Below are 20,147 nucleotides of genomic sequence, written 5' to 3' on the forward strand. Positions count from 1 at the left end.
TTTCCTGATGTATTCTAGTCCCTAAAAAAGTGCCCAGCACATAAACTGTCAAGTCAATCACAACCTCTGAGGGAGGCATTATTACCATCCTGGTTTTACAGAGGAGGAAACTAACATTTATTTAGCAAGGTTGAGTAACTTGCCTAGGAGTTACTAGCCAGAAACAAACCCAGGTCTGTCTGACCACGAAGACCTCATTTGTACTCTACCCTTACGGGGCAGAAATACCATCTTAATGTCCCTCACTTGTGTGTCTTTACTGGTGGCAGCTTTCTCTTCTAAGGGGAAGGCTCCATTCAAGCTTCAGTTTCTCCCTCAACCTCTTCCTGGGCGTCCTCAACCTCTGATCCCTGATAGGGTCACCTATAGATCTCTCCTTCCCTTGTGCTATGCCCTTTCCAGAGTTCTATTACAACAGTCCTTTGCTTTAGCCCTTTGCTGTACTTATTTCCTATCTCAACTCCAAAGTCTCTGAGAGCAGGAGGTAGGTATCTTCAAATGTCTCTGGTACAGTTGGATAAATGTTAGATGTATGAATGAATAATCCCTATAAATCCATGAGATAAAAAGAACCCTTTAGCTCAGTTCCCTAACCACAGGCAAACAGAGACTACAGCTTTCCTTTGCTTGGGGGTGGCAAGGGCATGCTTGAAATTCCCTGCCCACACCACAAAAGAGCATCACCGTGCTACGTTAAGGCAGTTTTTCAAATTTTGAGACACCTAATAAAAGGAGAACACAGATCCCAAACTTTAAGAGCTAAGCATAAAATCCATCTTCTAAAAGTAGCCTACCTGGTTGGGACATCAGCTCTCAATTTTAAATAGTTTGACTGGTTCAATTAAATCACTGTTTTCGGTGATTTTTGCTTATTCTAAGTAATTTTATTTTTATATCCATTGGCTTGAAAGTGCAATTTCATACTTTCCTCCACATATAAGGACAAAAACTGCTTGTTTTTTCCAAAATGGGAAAATAAAGTAGAACCTGTGTGCTAGGAAAAAAGGTATTCAGTAAATGTTTTGCGGCCGTTTGTAAACCCTTCTTCTAAAAGCATATGTGGCCCATTTTAGACTAACGAATACCGGGAAACATTTACTGGATGATTTTCATTTAATTGGTATGAATACCAGGTTCAAATTATATTTAAACAAAAACTGGGTGTTTTAAAAATATGGTGTAAAGAGTTAAAATGTCTACCCATCACCACTAAGTACTACATAAATAGTACTACACTCAATATTCTGGCTCTAAGAATCTATAAGCAAATGCTTAGCTAAGCCCATTTCAAGGTACACGTTTAAGGTAACCGTTTTTTTACATACACAACACCCGAGCCACAATCTGTAATTTTACTCCTTTTATTAATACTAATTTCCGAGCAGTGTCTAGCCCTACCTATAAGTGAGATATAAATAAGGTTTATAAATAGGTTATTATAAAGGTGGGACACTGGAATTTCAAAACTCGATCACATTAAATCATTTACTTACAAATTAATATTTTGCCAAGTATTACAACTGCGATTTTGAAAAAAGTAACAATCACTTTGCCAAGCTAGACTTCTGGCCTCTCAGTATGAGGACTGCTCACTTCCTAGCCCTACTCCCCACCCCTCCTCAGTTCTTCCTCTGCCAGAAACACCCTCCTGACTCATCTCTGCCTATGTCCATCACTTCCTTGGAGAGCTGGCTCAAGATTAAGCTCCTTAAAAGTCCTCCCTGACTAATCCTGACTTCCACTACTTTCTAACTTTGCATTCCCTTGGCATTTATATATACGTTGAACAACCTAATCAATAACTTGTAAGTTTTACATCTTTCTATCATTTTCTCAACTAGAGACCATATACAGACATATCATCGTTTATACTCTCTTCTATATGGCCAGCAATAAATGCTTCTTGAATGACTGAATCACCAATGAAAGAAAGCAAATGGCTCAAAAACTTCTCAAGCAAGCAACGGGCTTTTCAGATCACATTTACAATACTTTATCACCTCCAAAATGCATGAGTCCTTCACGGGGATGAGATTTAATTTAGCCTTACTTCCATAAATTCACCATAAAAGATCCTGGTTACAGACCACATATATGCTTAAGTAAATAACGATCCTGGTTATTCGAACATATCTTGCGATTTAACACTTCAGGTTTCTAAAAGCTTAAAGCCTTGCAGCACCACTCCTGTGACTGGTAGGAAGCTGGCATCAGTCTCTTCTTGCAAAAGGGGCAAAACTCTAGTTGGCAGTAAATATTCAAACACGTGAGCCTCCACTGTTAAACTAGGCTCATTAACCACACAAACTTGCTGTTTCAGCTTTCTGGCTTCAAGGAAGTGCTATGATTTTCTTTGGTTATTGTTGAGAGCCAATGATGGGTTAAATTCCCATAAATTAACCAGCGTTTTGGTGGTTTGCCCAAGCATACCGCTGGCATCGGTGTGGATGAATTTTTAACAGACCCGCCCTCCCAGGGGAGCCAGAGGTGAGTGAAGAAAGCGCCAACCCGGCACTTCTCCGGAGGCAAAAGGAGACCTCCAGAACGCGAGTCCTCTAGTTCTTAAAGTGTCAGCTTATTGTGCAGAGGCGGGGCTTCAAGCGCTGCTGCTTTTTACTAAATCTCAACCAAGTCTTCTTTAGGGACTGCCACCCACACTTCGGCGGCTGCCCAACTTTTCCTGCAAGGAGTATCAGTTTTTCCATGCTCAAAGCCACAGCAAACCGTGTCTGGGGAGAGCCGGGACACCAGCGGAGGGGAAGACGAGGCCTTGGAGGGGGAGGGAACGGGCTCGCCCCGCAAAGGGGGCAGGGTGGCAGAAACAAAGTGAACGCCGGCCCGCCGGCCCGCCCGCCCGCCAGCCCCGCTCACCCTCCAGCAGCACCTCCTTGCCCGCACGCTTCAGCGCCTGCACGGCCTGGTCGTGGGTGGCCTGGCGCAGGTCCGTGCCGTTGACCGACAGGATGGCGTCGCCCAGCCGCAGTGCCCGGCTCTGGTCCGCCGCCAGCCCCGGGAAGATCTTGGAGATGAGGATCGGCATCCGGTTCTCGCGGCCACCCTTGATGCTGATGCCCAGGCCGCCCGCCTCCTGCTTCACCACCCGCACCCGGCGCACGGGAGGCGACCCTCCCGCCTCGCTCGCCGGGCCCCGCGGCGGCGCGGGCGGACTTGGGGGGCCCAGGCCGCGGCTTGGGCTCCCCGGCAGCGAGTCGCCGGCGCCGGCGCCGCCGCCGTTCGGGAGGCCGTTGAAGGCTGCTGCCGCCGGCCCCAAAGCGGGCTCGGCCTCAGCCGCCGCGGCGTCGCCCGTCAGGCTCAGGCTCTCCCCGCTCAGTTCGGCCACCACCCGGACCCAGCGCTCCCTCAGGAGCAGCTCCACCAGCCCCGCTTTGGTGGCCCGCGTCCACACCGCCATGGCCGGCCCCGCTCCCGCCGCCGCAGTCGCCGCAGCTACCCTCATTCCAGTCAGGCAGCCTCAACGCTTCCCCCTTCCCGCCCGAGGGGGCGGACCCGGCCCCTCCCCCCTGGCGATTCATTATTCATGAGACCACGCCCACCCCGGATGGGCGGGGAAAGGAGCCACTTCCGGGAGGTTAAGGAGTTGCTAGAAGTCCGGTCGGTTGCAGCTCACCGGACGTGGGCTACAGGAGGGCAGCGGGCTTCATCTCACGTTCTCCTGTTCACCTCCGACGCCCCTCCCCCCAACTCCTGACCTGTACCGTGCAATTGACCTGAGCTGCCTTGGGCACGGAAAGCAAGATCAACTTCGAGAAGCACTTTGCAAGTCTGCAAGACTGGGTTGCACGTTCATTCTTGCATTGATTGGTTCATTCCGGATTTACTGAGGGCTCCACCGCTGTGTTCCTTTTGAGGCTTAGAAATGAGCTGAGTAAAATGTACCACAAATTGAGAGCTAGCGGTCTAGTGGGGGAGGAAAACGAAGACCCAACCAACCTGGTGTGATACTATGTGGTTAGGTGACATATAGAAAACGCCCTGAGAGCAAAGTAGAAGAAACCTTCAGTTAGGTCTGGGGTCAGCTTCACAGAGGTGACAATGGAAGGTGAATAGGGGAGCAGAGGAAACGGCATAAGCAAAGGTCCAGAGACAAGAATCTGTTTTGTTAACCTATTACTTGCCTGTAATAGGTAGAGATGGGACCGTGTCTTCTTCAGCCCTGCAACTACAATAGGTAGGCCTCAAATATATTTGCAGAATGGTGGTTATCTAGGCAGATGCCAAGATTCCCATGTGAACAGAGCATAGGATCAGTGGAGTCAGCAGGATATGAGTGTGAAAAGCCTCATATAATTAAATATCAAAGAGTTTGGGCTTGGATTTGCAGATCTGACTTTCATCCTGGAAACCGTGGCCTTTTGTTGGGGCAAATGGGTGGCTCCAGAAACTATGCACCCTGCAGAGCCTGCAGCACGTTTTCCCCCCAGCTTCATGGGCTGGAAGAACTGAGGAAACTGAGGCCCAGGGAGCCAGAGACTCTGGCTTAAAGTCCACAATGAGGAAGCAAACTCAGTTAGGTCTCCTAGCTTCCTGGTCCAGTGCTTTTTTTTTTTTTTTACTAACTCAGATCTCAAAAATGAGCGTCCAGAAATCACATTGCTGAGAGAAAGATATCAGCAAAAAACGTGAGATCAAGGTGCCCTCTAACTTTCCTTCAGCAGTAAAAGCGAAATCCCCATGTTTTCATGGGGGGGAAAAGGGGAGGGCTACAAGCAGAGGGAGTGTACACCAATTCCTGTAAAAGGGGCTGTATACTTGCTTGCTCATGAAGTACATGTTGAAGCTCGTAAGCCATGTCCATGCACCACTCTGTGAATGCATATTCGTGTATGGGCAAAACTTCCTATACCAGGAGTTAAAACAATAAAGAGAGACTGGAAAGCACCCAGAGCCCAAATGAAGAAAATTCAAAATGTGAAAAGTATCTCACCGAAAATATCATTACAGCAGAATCCTCTTTGCAATTAGTGGAGCAGGATTTTCCAAACTGCAAACATCAGCAGAAGCTCAGTCCTCCAGCCCTCTCCTAAATCGATTGCAGTGAGGCCAACTCACTGTTCTGGCAGGTCCTGATGTGCTAAAGTGACCCTATAGTCAGACATTTCTGGCTTTGCTCCAGCTGAGGTGTGAGCCCCCAGAGGCCTGAGTTATGTGACATTTCTGCTTTTTAGAGACCACTTGGCAGCTGATTCATTGGGGTTTGAGCACTATTTTGAACACTTTTACATATGTAACCACCCAGAGGTTGGGCACTTGAGGATACCTTTATTAGCAAAAGGGAAATGCTGGAAATTCTTTCCAAAAGTATCAAGACCTTTAAGTCAATAGAGTTGGAGGAAATCGTAGATCTTCTAACCAAATAATAAATGAAGGCACTTACATAAGACAATAGTTATGTAACAAAATATTTAACCCTGGAAGGAGAGAAAGTAATGAAAATTGATATTTGGATTACATGGAGGTTTTTACTTATTTTTAAATATATCCATAAAAAATTCCCAAACTATCAAGATGTTTTTACAAGGTTCTCCATCAGAACCTAAATTAATTTTCAACAATCTCTTTCATCACTACTTTTAGATCAGCCAGACTCATACAGTGTCTCCCAATGATGCCTTGCAAATTCCCACCTGAGTCCATCTTTGCAAACCCCTTCTGCCCCTTTCAGCCACCTTCCCACCTAGTAAGATCTCATCCCAGTTTTCCTTATCTACCCAATTTGTTGGGGTTTTTGCTTTGAACAATTTTAGGCCTGGCTGGTTTGTCCAAATAGATTTTAAAATACAGAAGGGCAAGCCCACCCACCGACTTCTATTTATTCTCCATTATTCCAAAAATATTGCCTTGAAGAAAAGGAACTCATAAAACATGTGATTGATTGAAATTCAGTGCCTCCTGCGCAGTAGTCATTTCAAATAATCCCTCTGAAGGTTATTGGTTCCTTGCAGAGTGAAAATCACCATCAAGGAAATCTCAAGTAGTCAGTGGAAATCTACTTATGGTGGATAATGAAATCTGAAATAAAAAGAGTACGCCTGGCTTCTTTAAGGATGGTGGGACAAGCTTAGAAAATTTTTGAACAGGTGTATTATTTTATCTACCTCTAAAAAGGAAATGGTTGAGATAATTCCCAATAACCTTCCTGCCATCTATCAATATGGGTTCTCCTCCGTTCAAACTGTTATCTTACTTTTTCTCAGAACAAGGCAGGGATCTTTGTTGCTTTAAAATGAGGGGGTTAGATTAACTAGCTTCAGTTCCATCATTTCCTACAATTCTATGACTCAGGCTCTGATTCTAAGGCCTCTCAAAACCCAATGTTTTTTTTCCCCTTTTCTCTCATAGTAGATGCATAATTTCACATGGCAATTAAGAGCACAAGGTTCAAATTGCAGTTTGGCCACTTACTAGGATATGACAATGGTCAAGGGGCTGAGGACATCGGCCTTAGTTTCTTCTTTGGAAAAATATTCAGGTATGTTCTACCTCTAAGGGTATCACTTCGGGGCTGACTGGGATGAGGTATGCAAAGCACTTAGCAGCACTGCCTATAAAACGTAGCTGCTGCTATTATTACCTGTTGATCTTCAGCTTTAGCAGCAACAGTAAAACCTTTGGTAGAAACTGAGAGTCTATACTTTATCTAGGAATGAGTCTACCATGATACCATTTGATTCCAGGCTTAAAGGGCAAATGGCCAAATTAATTTCAGTGACAAAAAGATCTTGTATAAAACTACACTTTGGCTGAAAGAGAGTACATATTGCCAAGAGTCCGTCAAAGGAAAGAATTAGTAGATCTGGGGCTCAGTCCAAGGTCTGAGTGTTGTGTAATTTCATAAGGAAGGAGGGCCCCAGGCAAAATTGCAGCCCTTAGCAAGCCTGAAGGTCACTACCACAAAGGTGGCCTGATGCCAGAGAAACAAAAGCAAGAGCCACTCAATTACTACCAAAGAAAAGGCCAAAGAGAGAAGTTTGTAAGATAACCAATTCAACATCCAACTTTGAAAAATTATGCATGCATCACTCTGCCCCAGTTAGAAGACAGTGAGATCAATTGTCCTTTTCAACAGACAGTACTCCTCTGCCTTCCAGGAGAAATATCCTAAAATGTGTTTTTCTCTCCAGCACAAACATGAAGCGAAAAGAGGGAAAGGTGCATATATCCTTTAGCTGATGCAAGCACATTTTAAAATTCATCCCGCCAAGATAAATCACTATCCATTTGAAACCCACAAAAATGGATTAACTATCTCATGCTTTATGAGTATAAAAACCCACATCTGCTAACCACATTACTAATGAGAAGCAGCTGGTGACAGTTTTGTAGCTCTGTGACTTTCTTTTTAGGAAAATATTAGCAAGGACACTCTAAGCAGAAGGTTAGTTTCATGGAATCCACTTAGTTATGGAAAATTACCCATGTTTTTTATTGACAATCATGGAAATTACATAATTTGCCATGAAATTCAAATGAGGTCCCAAAATAAAAACTTCCTCACCCCCAATATCAGTTCTAACAGAATTTCCAGTATCTCCTAAGACTTGCAGTCTTATAGTCGGCTTCAACTCTGATTTTTCATATACCGTCGAACATCAAATCATGTTTATTGATGCATATAATATTTCTAGGCCTTCGTCCCACAGCTTTAACTTCCTGCTGAGTCACTTAATGGAATAGCCAATTGCTGGGATCACAGACCCCTTTCAGAATCAGCTGAATGTTGTGGACACACCTCAGATAAGTGCACATTTGTGCAAAATTCAGCATTCAAACTTCAGGTCTCACAAAGACCCTAAAGCCCTTCCACGGACTATTTTATGGCTGAACTGTGTCCCCTCAGACTTCATAGGTTGAAGCCCTTATCCCCAGTACCTCAGAATATCACTGTATTTGGAGATAGGGCCTTTAAAGAGGTAACTAAGTTAAAATGAGGTCATTAGGGTGGGTCCTGATCCAATAGACTGTTATCCTTGTAAGACGAGATTAGGACACAGACATACAGATAGAAAAGCTCATGTAAAGACATGGGATGAAGCTGGCCATCTACAAACCAAGGAGAAAGGCCTTAGAAGAAACCAATGCTGCTAATACCTTGATCTCAGACTTCTAGCCTCAAGAATTGTGAGAAAATAAATTTCTGTTGTTTAAGCCACCCAGTCTGACACTATTATGGCAGCCCATGCAAACTAATACAGAACCCAAGTCAAGAACCTACACAACAGCCTGTTTTTTTGCCTAGCTTCCAGTCTCTTCTGCACCTTACTTATACAAACGGGTACTTTCACTGTGCCATTCCTTTGAACCTGAGTGTTCACAACTATGTTCTCCACTAAATGAAAATTCTTAACCACAGACTTCAAGGCCTACTCCTACCTGGTCTTATTTCTCACATATTGGAGTAAGGGCTCTTTATCCAAATTTACATAATCTTTCCCGCACACTTCTCTAAAATGCTTAGCTTTCCTCTGTGGAAACCACTCTACTCTTGCCTTTTCTAGAAACCTCACCTGGTTCTGAGTTACTATCAACTCAGGAAGCTGTCACCCTCCAGGGCTGAGCGTTCTTGAGTGAGACACGCACGCTCAGTACTATGGTAGGCTCCGCCTGCCTTCTCAGCCTCATTTCCCTCCACTTCTAACACACGCTGTTTCATCCACGTGCAACTACTGGTAATCCCTTGGACGGGCGATGCGCTCTTGCTTTAGACCTCTGCACTGAGAATGCTCCAGGAATGCCTTCTCCCTTCCACCTTGCAAATTACCATCCAATTCTAAGAATTATTAGCTCAAAGACCACCTCGTACCTTCAACCTTCTCTCCTAACCCTACAGGTTGGGTACCCGTTCTCTGTATTTATTTCTAATGTAGCATCATTGGTCTACTTGTTTCTCTCCCCAAAGAGGCTATGAAGTTGAGGGCTGAAGTCACCTTTCATCTGTTGTGATACACAGCACATAGTAGGCACTCAATAAATATATGTTAAGTATTAAGTTCTTTAGCTTCCTGAAGACAAAAGACTGACACAAAGCTAAGCCTTAATAGCTAGACCTGTGCTGTCCAATACAAAAGCCACTAACCACATGTGTATATTTAAATTAAAATTAAATAAAATTAAAAATTCAGATCCTTTGTCATATTAGCTATATTTCAAGTGCTAATAGGCACATGTGGCAAGTAACTATCTTATTATACAGCATGGATACAGAACATTTCTGCCACCAGTTTACTGGACAGTGATCTGTATCAGAAAATACCTTGAAATATGAAAGAAAAAAAGACAACACATTAGGAAAAAAAGGTTATGAATATGCAATTTACACAATTAGCCAAACAGCTAAAATACATAAAAAAGTGAGTAATCTTATTAGTAAACAAGCAAGTGCAAAAGAAAATGAAGTATTATTTTTCACTCTCAGATGGGCTACAACTAAAATCTATCACTCCATTGGCAAGGTGTAAGGAAATGAGTACTTTCAAACACTGTTGATTGAAATATAGCCATTCCAAAGGGCCACTAAAAGTGAAAGAAAATGGGTACAATATGAGCTAGGAATTCCACTCCCAGAAATTAACCCTATACAAACACCCCCATGTGCGCGCTAGCTGACAAGGTACTAGGTTGTTTATTACAACACTATGGTTTACACACAAGAATGTCCATAGAACTCAAGATTATAGCTAAATCAAGTGCTCATCCAGGGGAAGAAATGCTTAAACACCTCCCGTGCTGTCTGTGAAATGGAAAATCTTTTGCATACCATGCCTGCTAATTGTATTTATGAGTGGGTTCCTATAACCAAGAGAGTGGGGGAGTAACTAAAAATGCCACCTTGGCCTCTAACAAATCGTTATGTGACCATGGGAAGATCGCCTCTTCTCCTTTTGGTCTCATTGCCATGAGTACACAAACAAGGCCAAGAAACACGTAGCGTCCTTCACAAAGAAAGAGACCCTGCTTCCTTCCCATCCCTCCCCACAACAACCAGAACAGCTCCACTTTTATCTATAGCACGTATTGCAGTTCAGAATAAAGTTCTATTTGAAAAAAGCTTTGATGCTTAAAAAAAAAAGCTTAAAAAACTCCAAACTAGATGGCTTTAGCTTTCTTCCAATATTCCAGTCTAATTTGCTGTAATCTCCATGGTGAAGGGTACATTATCGATTTGGAGATCAGATTACTAACTAACTTACTATACGAAATGTGAATTTTTAAAGCATTTGAATCAGATTAGCAAAAAAAGACTTTTCCTAGGTTGATCTCAGATCAAACTTTTTCTGTAGAACCCAAATATGAGCTGCAATCTGCAAAATGCCTGAAACAGAAACATAATGTGTTTAGGTTATACAAATCCCAAAAGTAAAATCACCCCAAAACATGTGCACTGAAGTATCCCCTTATTTAATACTGTTTTGCATTCCCTTCCCCCAAATCCTCTAACTGGCCCCAATCAGTTTCTGCTTCCTTTGTATTCAAAGTTCTCTACTGAGGAAGAATTTCAAGGCCCAAAGCTCTTACTTCCCATACCATTTATGGAAATCCAAATCACTGGCTGGAAATGTTGCAAAGGAATGCTTTCTACTTTCTGAAGTTTTACTTCTTCACTCAGACAACCTGTGAGCTCTTTCTGTCAGAATTACACCCTCTATGATCCAGAAGTTTCAGAATATTTAAGGTTAAGTAAATCAAGTCTTAAACAAGAGTCCAGTTAATAAAGATTCCCTTAATTTATAGCTCTATAGTCAGTGAAAAGCAAGAGTCAATATTTAAGGCATCCTAGCCTTCCTCTGCTTCTTTTCAGTGTAGACCAGTGACTTGAACTTTGGTTTCAACCACATAAAAGAACACCTAAAACATCTCTTAGGAAGGGCAGGAATCTATCTTCCAGTCTCCTGATAGGTTGCAATAGTCCAGTCTAATGCCGACAAGGGAGAACACGCGGCACTAAGGACATATATTCCAGTAAGGGCAAAGTTAAGTTATTTTACAGAGACTACCGCAACAGTGGCAGCTATTTGTTTGAATTACTCGTCACTGTAAAAAACCTAAACAGGTGGCGTCCAAGAAGTGGTATCCATTCTAAACCTTGTTGTATCTGTTCCTGCTTAGCAAATGGATCTAAAATAGGCTGTACCGTACGTTATGAAGTATTGGGCTCTGTTTCTTTCTTATTGCCTCTCCTCCACACATCTACCTTAAATTCTCCATTATTTTCCCTTTCCAGACTCAAGGGTAGGGTTCATCTTAGCAAAATGTTTTTTCACCGGCACTTTAACTCATGTCATTGGAACCCACATACTTCTCTGCCTATGCCACAGCCTTCCATCCCCACAACAAACACACAAACAAAACCACACATACTGGGTTTCCACAGGCATGCAACAGAATACATCCACTGAGATGGGAAAGAAATCTATCTGCTCAGTTCAGGTTAAGTACAGTTCTTCACGTTCTAATGTAAAAGCTCACATTAAAACTAGTTAGTTGAGAACACTAATGGAAATAACAATGTCAAAGCAAGTAAAAGAGGATAGAAAAGGTGAAATACAAGGCCAGCTTCCTGGTCCTCACTTGCATTCCTACTCCTTAATAAAATGCCCAATGTTTCCTTAACCTGTGAAACTGGCATGTAACAAGTGAAACGAGGGTTAATGGGACTGATATCCCATATCCTGTATTTTCCTTTTAAATAAAATTAATAGCTGATTACCAAAGGTCTAAGGCTTTTCAGATGGAGTACTGCAGTTAAAATTCTTCATTGAAACATAGGTTGATTATTGCTGTTGGTAGTTAGGCTACCTTTAGTAAGCAAGCATGGTTCCCCTGCCCTCTAGGGCAATGCTGGGCAGGTCCCCACACCTTTGCATAGGTTATGGGCAGGCAGACAGTGAAGGTCATCAGCATTCTGAAGGCTCAGGCATGTGTTAGGAAATAGAGGATAACTATTTTACATATATACATACACATACACACACATATATGTATACACACGTATATACACCCACACATACACATACACGTGTGTGTACATATGTGTGTGTGTATACATACACACATGTGTGTGTGTGTTTTCCCCTGAGGTTGTGGTCTAAAGAACAAAGAGGACCCTGAAAAAGTTGGATGAATTTGTAGCTACACAGAACATTATCCCAACTACAAATACCTTGGCATTTCCATTCACTTTCATTCAATGAAGGGAAATTATTGTCCATTATTTTGAAGGGTAATACTTATAATGACTAGTCCTAAAGAATAACTTTGTTTTATTATCATAATCTGTGAAAACAAAACATGGTAGAACAGTTCAAGGAAGGACACAGACAGTCCTGTTCTAGGTCCCAAATTTCTTCTTTTTGATGGGTGGTGGGAGCTGAGCAATGATGTCATCCAGGGGCCGTTCTACTGCCACTAGCGTTCTTTCATCCAAAAGATCCATGAAGAGTAGAGGCTGTAGAGAGATCAGAATGATTCTACTAGGAGTTAGGCTCCAGGGCTAGTCCTGAATAGATGAACTGGAGCTAAAAGGTTAGCTTAGATCAGGTTGGAGGGATATAAATCTCTGACAATCCTTCCTGCCCTAGGACTCAAAATGGCTGGAAAGGTTGGGAGCTTTTAACTGAGTTCATTCATACAAGACTTCAGCAAGATTTTTCATGTTTCTCTGTACAGAAAATCTAATTTCTTAGAAATCAATGTTAATTGAAGGCTTTGGATAAACGGCAAGTTTCAAATGTATCAGGAAGCTAACCATACTTGAATAAGTCACAGACCACAACCCTCTAAAAAACAAGCGAAAATATTCCAGGATGCCCAGGAACTCCAATCTGAGAAGCATGAATATGGAGCTCCTGAGGTGGCACAAATAGTTGTGGAGTATCATAAGCTCAACAGATATGTGCTTTATATACAGTGAAAAGCCCAGCCCAGAAAGGAAAGTCGTGACAGAGTCAATGACTTCCATTTGCTGGAAATTTATCTTGTGGAACATTCTCCAACTAGAAATCAAATTTAAAAGCCAGCTTTAACACAAAGACCCCACCTGAGCTCCAACATCATTTCTTATTACCTATGTATTTCATTTGGGTTATATAATGTGCCTGCCTCTAATATACTGAGGCAAGAACAATGAAATACAGACATAAGGGACACACATCCTCAGAAAGGTCCCTTGCCTCCCCAAACTAGGTCCTCTGCATGAAAAACGAACGTTACATTTTGGTATCTTACTACATTTTGATGCGATCACAAGAAACCAACTGTCCAGAATACCATGCAAGATGTTTTACCTTATATATCTTAGACATTTTAAAGGCATGGGCTGTGCGCCTCCTGATGACATCTGATTCATTCGTGGGAGGAAGTGGATTGTACAGTAAGGTTTTGTCATTTGGAAGAGGCTAAAAAGACAAAGATATACTGTTTATATCATTATTTTTATTGGGCTTCTACAGAACAAAGGACTACAGTGATTTTTTCAGGCAAATACCATCATCCGACCATATTATACATTTACTACCTCATGACTCCTTACTTCAGGAGAGCTGCAGTCACTCTTGCAGCTATACTGTGGAGGGTGGGAATGTGAGGCAGAGAGCTCGGTACTCTGCCGGCAAGATCAAAGAGCCCAACTGAGGCTTCTAGCCAGTCTTGTCAGTGACACTTTGTGACAGGAACAAACTGGCATGCGCAGGAGCTCAGCTCATGCAGGCCCTGCTTCCTAGACTCTCCCCCAACCAGCTTGTGGACTGGCCAAGTGACTGAAGTTCTCCCCCAGAGAAACTAAAACACAAACCACCCCCACTGATGTCACTGACACTTTGAGAGATGGCCTCTGGCCAAGCAAGTGATATTTCATCTCTGACTTCCTTGGGAAATAGCTCTACCCAACCAGAGGAAGTGATGGACTTATCACTAGGGCTTGGGAAAAAATATGGGCCGATCTGGGCTGAGTTACAAAGAGGCAAGCCAGTGGGAGGGGTCCTTCCTGTATTACTCAAACTGCAGAAAGCACTTGTCAGCCAGCTCTGCTTCCCACACCGAGAGGACACAGGGCCCAGGAGAAGAGTTCCAGTGACACATCACTATGTCCACCTCCTTTAGAGCCATCTGCTGCTTCCTCCATGTTCCTTCCGCCCCCACCTTCACAGATATACCAAAACAGTGTGTTGCTTGTAATCTGAGCCCAAAGTGCATTACAGGCATGGCCATAGGTCACAGTGCTCCTACCCAGAAAAAAACATGTAAATTTACGGTGAATCAAAACAGCAGCTGGCAGAGGATGGAATCTACAACTGAAAAAACTGCTCACATCCCACCTAAATCACAGCCATGAAGAATGGAATTTTCATAGCTGGAGTTCTTTTTTTTAAGACCAACTCCTCAAGCCTACAGATAGTGTGTCAGTACATTCAGACAAGGGGTACAAGTGGTCAAACGCCCGGTCTGTATGCCCTTTAATGAAACCACACTATTCAGTCACTCGGGATGCAAAAGTGGAAGTGATTCAGCTGTATCAACGTTATTACCCCATGACGGTCACCTTCTGAATACTGACCTAATCACTCTCCTCAAGTTTATGTGCTCACAAGCAAAGCAGAAAAATGGTCAAATCAGCAAAAACCAATGCAACAAAGGCCCACCTCTTCTCTGGTAGCCTAATGAACGTGGAAATAAAAATGAGGAAATCTGCAAAACGAAAGCTCCTCTCCTCCAAAGAATGTAACAGGAACCTTTATTCTGGGTCTCCTTCATCTAACTTATTATACTTGTTACTCTTAGAACTTGAAGATTCTTAAGTAAAGAAGATTCAGTGACAGTACAGGTGACAGTGGCGAGGAACTCACCAATGACTTGTCGATGATACAGAACATGTAGGCATCGTGGACAAGAATGTGCATCGGTCTCTTGGGATGAAAACTGATGTGTGTGATGGGAGTATCCCTTTGGAGCCAAAGGTGATGGAAGCCCTGCTTCTGCACAGTCCGACTCCACTCTGTATACTGTTTGTCTGGGATGCTGTATTCAAATATCTGAGGAAGGATATGATACGGTGGAAATGCAGGCTGGTACCCAGAAAGACCTGAAGAGCATCCCTCATTCCAAACCAGAAAATACATATACAAACCTTGACTGTATTGTATTCAGCCTTACACTTTCTCACTATTTTTTTTAATAATAATAAAAAAAAAGTAAGGTAAATTATGGAATAAATAATTCAAACAGCATAGAAAGGTTTACAATGAAAGTCCACTTTGCAATCTTGACATCTCTTTTCCCCAAGACAAAAGTAACCTGCTATTTCTGGTTTATATCTTTTCAGAGATGTTTTATGCATATGACACACTTGTTCTGTAAGTTGCTTTTTTTGTGTAGCATTGTACCATGGAGACTGACCATATCAATATTTATATATACATAACTCACATCGCCTTTGAAGAACATACAATAATCCACTCACTTTTTGGATGTACCATGATTTACTTATCTAATTTGTTTACTGGACATTTAGGTTATTTCTAATCTTTAGCTACTACAAACAAGGCTGCAATGATTATCTCTGTATTGATGCCCTTTTGCACAACTGAAAGCATATTATCTGTAGAAAGAACTTTTAGAATCAGAACTTCTGAATCAAACACTATGTGCATTAAAAATTTTTTTAGATAATGCCAAAATGTCCTCTAAAGGAATCATACTAATTTACGTAATGTATGAAGTGCTGTTTCTCTATAACCTCACAGCACTGTGCATTATTAACTCTATTGATCTTTGCTAATCTAATGGGTACTAAAAAATTTCCCACCAGTTTTAACAACTGAAGCACTTAGGGGACCAGCTGCCAGTAAAAGGCATCAGTTGGACATAATCGTTATGTGTGACAATGACAAGGACATGGCTTCACTGATCTTTCAGTCTTTGGTTAAGGATACAAATCTATGAAACTGAAATGAGAGATTTCATTTTTTTGGACAGAATGTGTCTGTGTGCATATGTGTGTGTGTAAAAACTGCTAATCAAAGTAGCAAGCATCCTTTGTCTAGCAGTTTACTTAAATGTGCTTCTCAGATCACATTTCTTCTTTCCAACAGCTCAGTGAGGAAGGTATTATTATGCCCACTGTACAGATGAAGATCAGTAAATACTGATAATTTCATAATGTGTTCTGTAGTTCAGTTATTTGACAAATCTTCTTATAATCTTCTTACAACTTGGTATGGAAAAAAGCAGTAGACCAAGCGCTAATTTTGACTGATATTAGGTACCTGATTTTACTATGGCCTGATTTCCTCATCTGCAAAGTAAAGGTTAATTATATGATCTTTTAGTCACTTTCAACTCTCAAAATCTTATTCTGTCTCATATCCAGTCTAACACTTGAGTCCATGTCATCGCTAGTCTAAAAACAATCAGTAAAACGAGTATTTCAAAATTCCTCCTCCTTGTACCTCTTTACTCTAGAATCTCAATGCTTCACCATTCCATTGTGCCAATGGCAATTACTGGCCCATGATGTACCCAGGCTATAACACTGAAGCTTTACCTCATACAGGAGAAAACTATCTTGGTGTCATCCAGTACTTTCAAAGAAAGGGTCTTCCAAAATTGTCATTATCTCAATTTCTAAGTTACCATCCAGCAGGAAAGAATTAGAAAGCACTGGAATCTCTTACCTGCTGGTCAGAATGAGCGATGACCAGGTTGTTCGTATTGGGGGCGATGGCCAGAGCAGTCACAGGGAAATTGTAAGCAGGGACTGTGCAGTGAAGCTGGGAAGAAATATCAGACATAAAAGGCGAGTCTATGTGACATCCGTGTGATCTGCTCATAAACATGTCACCAAACAGAGACTCTATAGCTCTACACTGGATTTAAAAGAAATCAATGCCTAGCCATGGACATTTATGTATGATTGCAAGGCACGTGCACCACTACAGCAGAACGCTTTTAAATGCCAGGCAAGGCTCAAAGAGCAAGCAGTATATGCTCTTGCTACCGTGCAATAAAGATTAAGTTGTGTAGTTAGTAGGCAAACCCATGTTGTAGTTAAATGTTGCAGTTTGATATTGGTCTATGAACTTTTACTGCTTATTGTAAGTTTTGGGTAGTCCTTATCTGACTTTTATGATGAAGATGAGGACTTGTAAGGAATCATTAGTGATGCCATGTGTGAATGACAGTACCATGACTGATTAGTGAAAAATATTTTCCTGCTACTCCTTTGTCAAATTTCTGGTTCTGTTTAATTTTAAAAATACCTTGAGATTACAAGGCAAGCTATTAAAAATTGTTATTATGTCTAACTATTCATTGGGTAAATCAGGATTTTCCTCTCCAAAATACAGAAACAACCTGGATGTGGATTCATCACCCATAAATACTTAATTTCAAATTTCTGTGCACGAATGGTTTCACTGTCCCCATTGACTGATTTTAACGTGACAGATTATAGCTTTTGGATTCTAAACAAGTAAAACAGGAAAAATTCTTGGATAGAAAACAAAACAAAAGCCTAGTAATTTTCCAGGCCATACCAATCGGCCTCGAGTCTTGTAATTGCAGGGTTAACGTCCTCCTGTTTGCTACGATTAAACTCAAAGCTCACCTTTAGACGTTTTACGTCGTACACGTGGACTCCAGCACTGGTGCCTGACGCAGCAAGCCAATTCCCATCGGGACTGACTGCCAAAAGGCACATGGACTCCACGGTCCCTGTGAGGAGGGAGCAACAGTTACATCAGTGTCCACAGCCAGCCCTGCCCTGGAGATGATGGCAAAAGCCAATCAAACCCTCAGTTTTAAATTACTGATGGGATAATTTCTTGATAATTTTGCAAATAAGTTCTAGATAAGTTAATCTGTTTATTACTTTCATTTAATTAGCCATCCTTCATGTTAAAGAGGAGCCAGAAAGATAAACCTGAAGGTATCACTTGCTCAGGCTTGAGTGAGACCCTACCTACTATGAGAAAGACTTAGGGTAACAGCAACCACTAAAATCTATACTTTGTTTCAAACTCCTTTCCTAACAAATAATTTTTCATCCAAGTTATGGACAAACAGCCAATTCAACTGGCTTGAAGCATACCTTTAATTTACTAGGTGCCTGCTGTATATTTAGCACTAAGGGAGCATGGGCACAGATGAGGCATCTTTGTCATCAAGGGACTTTAAACCAAACTGGCAACATGAAGACTCATGTGGCATAAAAATCATATACTCTGTCTAGTGAACACACAATGCAATATACAGATGATGTATTATAAATGTCCACTTGAAAGCTACATAATTTTACTAACCAATGTCACCCCAAGAAATTTAATAAAAATTTTTAAAAAAGAAAAAAATTCATAGTGATGCTATGTGCCAAAATATGTACTGCACATAACACCCCCAAACAATAAAAAAGCTTAAAACAAGGCATAAACCAGATGCTAAAGGATGGGTGAGGTGGGTAGAGAAGGATTAGAGAACGTGAGCTAAGTAACAAGGACTGAAATACACAGGTTAGAGGGCTGTGAAGAAACTAGCTTGATTATAAGGGGGAAGTGAGATGAGAGAAGAGGAAAAAATAAAATTATATACATAATGTAGAACCCAATTTTAAGGGGTATGCTAAATGCAAGATAAGAAGTCTAAGTTTTATAATAAAAACATATACAGATACTCAATAAAAACTGGTGGTTTACTTTAGCTGATTCCTAACTTGTATGTTTCATTTCCTGAATGCTTCTGTAGCAGCTTACAAACAGTGAGAGTTAAAAGTTGATTTTCCATGCTGATGGAGTCTAAATGACAGTGAAGCCACTATAATCCAGGGCAAGGGAGACGGTAAAGGCACAAGGGAAGTATCTAACGTAAACTGGGTACTAAGTCCTCAATAATTAACTCAGCAAGTGAGCTATACAGTCACTCATTCACGCATACTCATGTTCTCAAAGAACATGGAAAAATGGTCATGAACATTATATGACAGATAATGAAACTGTATGTATAAGTTCATCTTGATAAAAACAACCAAAAAGATATCTGAGTCTCCATCAAGCTGGCTAACACCAATCAATCACCTCACCCTGGTGATTCCCTGAGACCCCACCTCACGCAACTTGTGGACCCACCCAAGATGCTTCCAGTGGCTTTCCTGTATAAATGGCCTGTTTTGGCTCATGCTGCAGTAGATTTCCTAAAATCTCTCAAAGGTTCACAAGCCCAAAGCAAGTAGCATCTGGCCTTGGCATGCCCGGTACCTCTTATTAGGCAACCCCAAGCCCAACACTATCAGCAGCCAGCCTCGATTCCCAGCTTAGGCTCTCTCAGGCACCTCCAAGTCCAGCACACTGGCAACCATCTGCAGATCACTTTGCAGCTCACACCAAATGGCCCTGGGCAGGGAACAGGTTGGCGGGCAACAGATCCCCTCCCAAGAGGCCCCAGAACCAACACACCCAGTGGCCAGCCTCACACCACACCAGAGTACCACCCAACCACCTCCACAAATGACACACCCAAAGAATAGACTGTGCAGGCACTAGAGCCCTGCTAAAGTGAATCCTGCTCTGTAGGGTCAGCCCCTGCACAACAGCTCCTCCACTATAATCCCAGCCAGTCCTCACAACCAATCAGCCTGAGGGTCAATCCCTCCCATTAACATGCAAACAGCAACCAAGGCTCAATTACAAGAAGGTACACACAACCCACACAAAGAACACCTGGAGCACTTTGCTCGGGTGACCAGGGAGACAGTGCCACTGGTCCCACAGGATACCTACTACATAAGGCCACTCTACTAAGACCAGGAGATATAGCAGCTCTATCTAATACATAGAAACATAAACAGGGAGGCAGCCAAAATGGGGAGACAAAAAAACATGTCCCAAATGAAAGAACAGAACTAAGTTCCAGAAAGAGAAACAAACAAAATGAACACAATCTACCAGATGCAGAATTCGAAACACTGATTATATGGATGCTCAATGATCTCAATGAGAACTTCAACAAAGAAATAGGAAACATAAAAATGGAGATAGAAAACATAAAAAAGAACCAATCAGAAATGAAAAATACAATAACTGAAATAAAGAATACATTAGAGGCAATCAACAGATTAGATGAAGCAGAAGATCGAATAGTAATTT

At 42.0% G+C, this 20,147-nt stretch overlaps 2 protein-coding genes across 5 annotated transcripts in view; both read right to left on the bottom strand.

Annotated features, from left to right (window-relative positions):
• The window catches only part of SNTB2 (syntrophin beta 2), an 85,968-nt gene extending 82,474 nt beyond the window's left edge, over positions 1-3,494 (bottom strand). Inside the window, exon 1 of the mRNA XM_019756812.3 lies at positions 2,872-3,494. Coding sequence (XP_019612371.2) covers positions 2,872-3,457 — 586 coding nt within the window. The 5' untranslated portion in view covers positions 3,458-3,494. The remainder of the gene's footprint in view (positions 1-2,871) is intronic.
• An 8,767-nt stretch (positions 3,495-12,261) lies between these two features.
• Positions 12,262-20,147, bottom strand: part of UTP4 (UTP4 small subunit processome component) — a 30,253-nt gene continuing 22,367 nt past the window's right edge. For all 4 annotated transcript variants that reach the window (XM_019756799.3, XM_019756779.3, XM_019756789.2 and 1 more), the window contains exons 13-17: positions 17,618-17,724; positions 16,686-16,781; positions 14,859-15,044; positions 13,302-13,412; positions 12,262-12,463 (exon numbers count right to left, since the gene is read on the bottom strand). In XM_019756799.3, the coding sequence (XP_019612358.2) occupies positions 12,347-12,463; positions 13,302-13,412; positions 14,859-15,044; positions 16,686-16,781; positions 17,618-17,724 (617 nt within the window). In that variant the 3' untranslated portion in view covers positions 12,262-12,346. The remainder of the gene's footprint in view (positions 12,464-13,301; positions 13,413-14,858; positions 15,045-16,685; positions 16,782-17,617; positions 17,725-20,147) is intronic.

This window comes from Rhinolophus sinicus, chromosome 8 (genome assembly GCF_057876585.1).
Source record: "Rhinolophus sinicus isolate RSI-liver-muscle chromosome 8, RSI-T2T, whole genome shotgun sequence".
Lineage (NCBI taxonomy): Eukaryota > Metazoa > Chordata > Mammalia > Chiroptera > Rhinolophidae > Rhinolophus > Rhinolophus sinicus.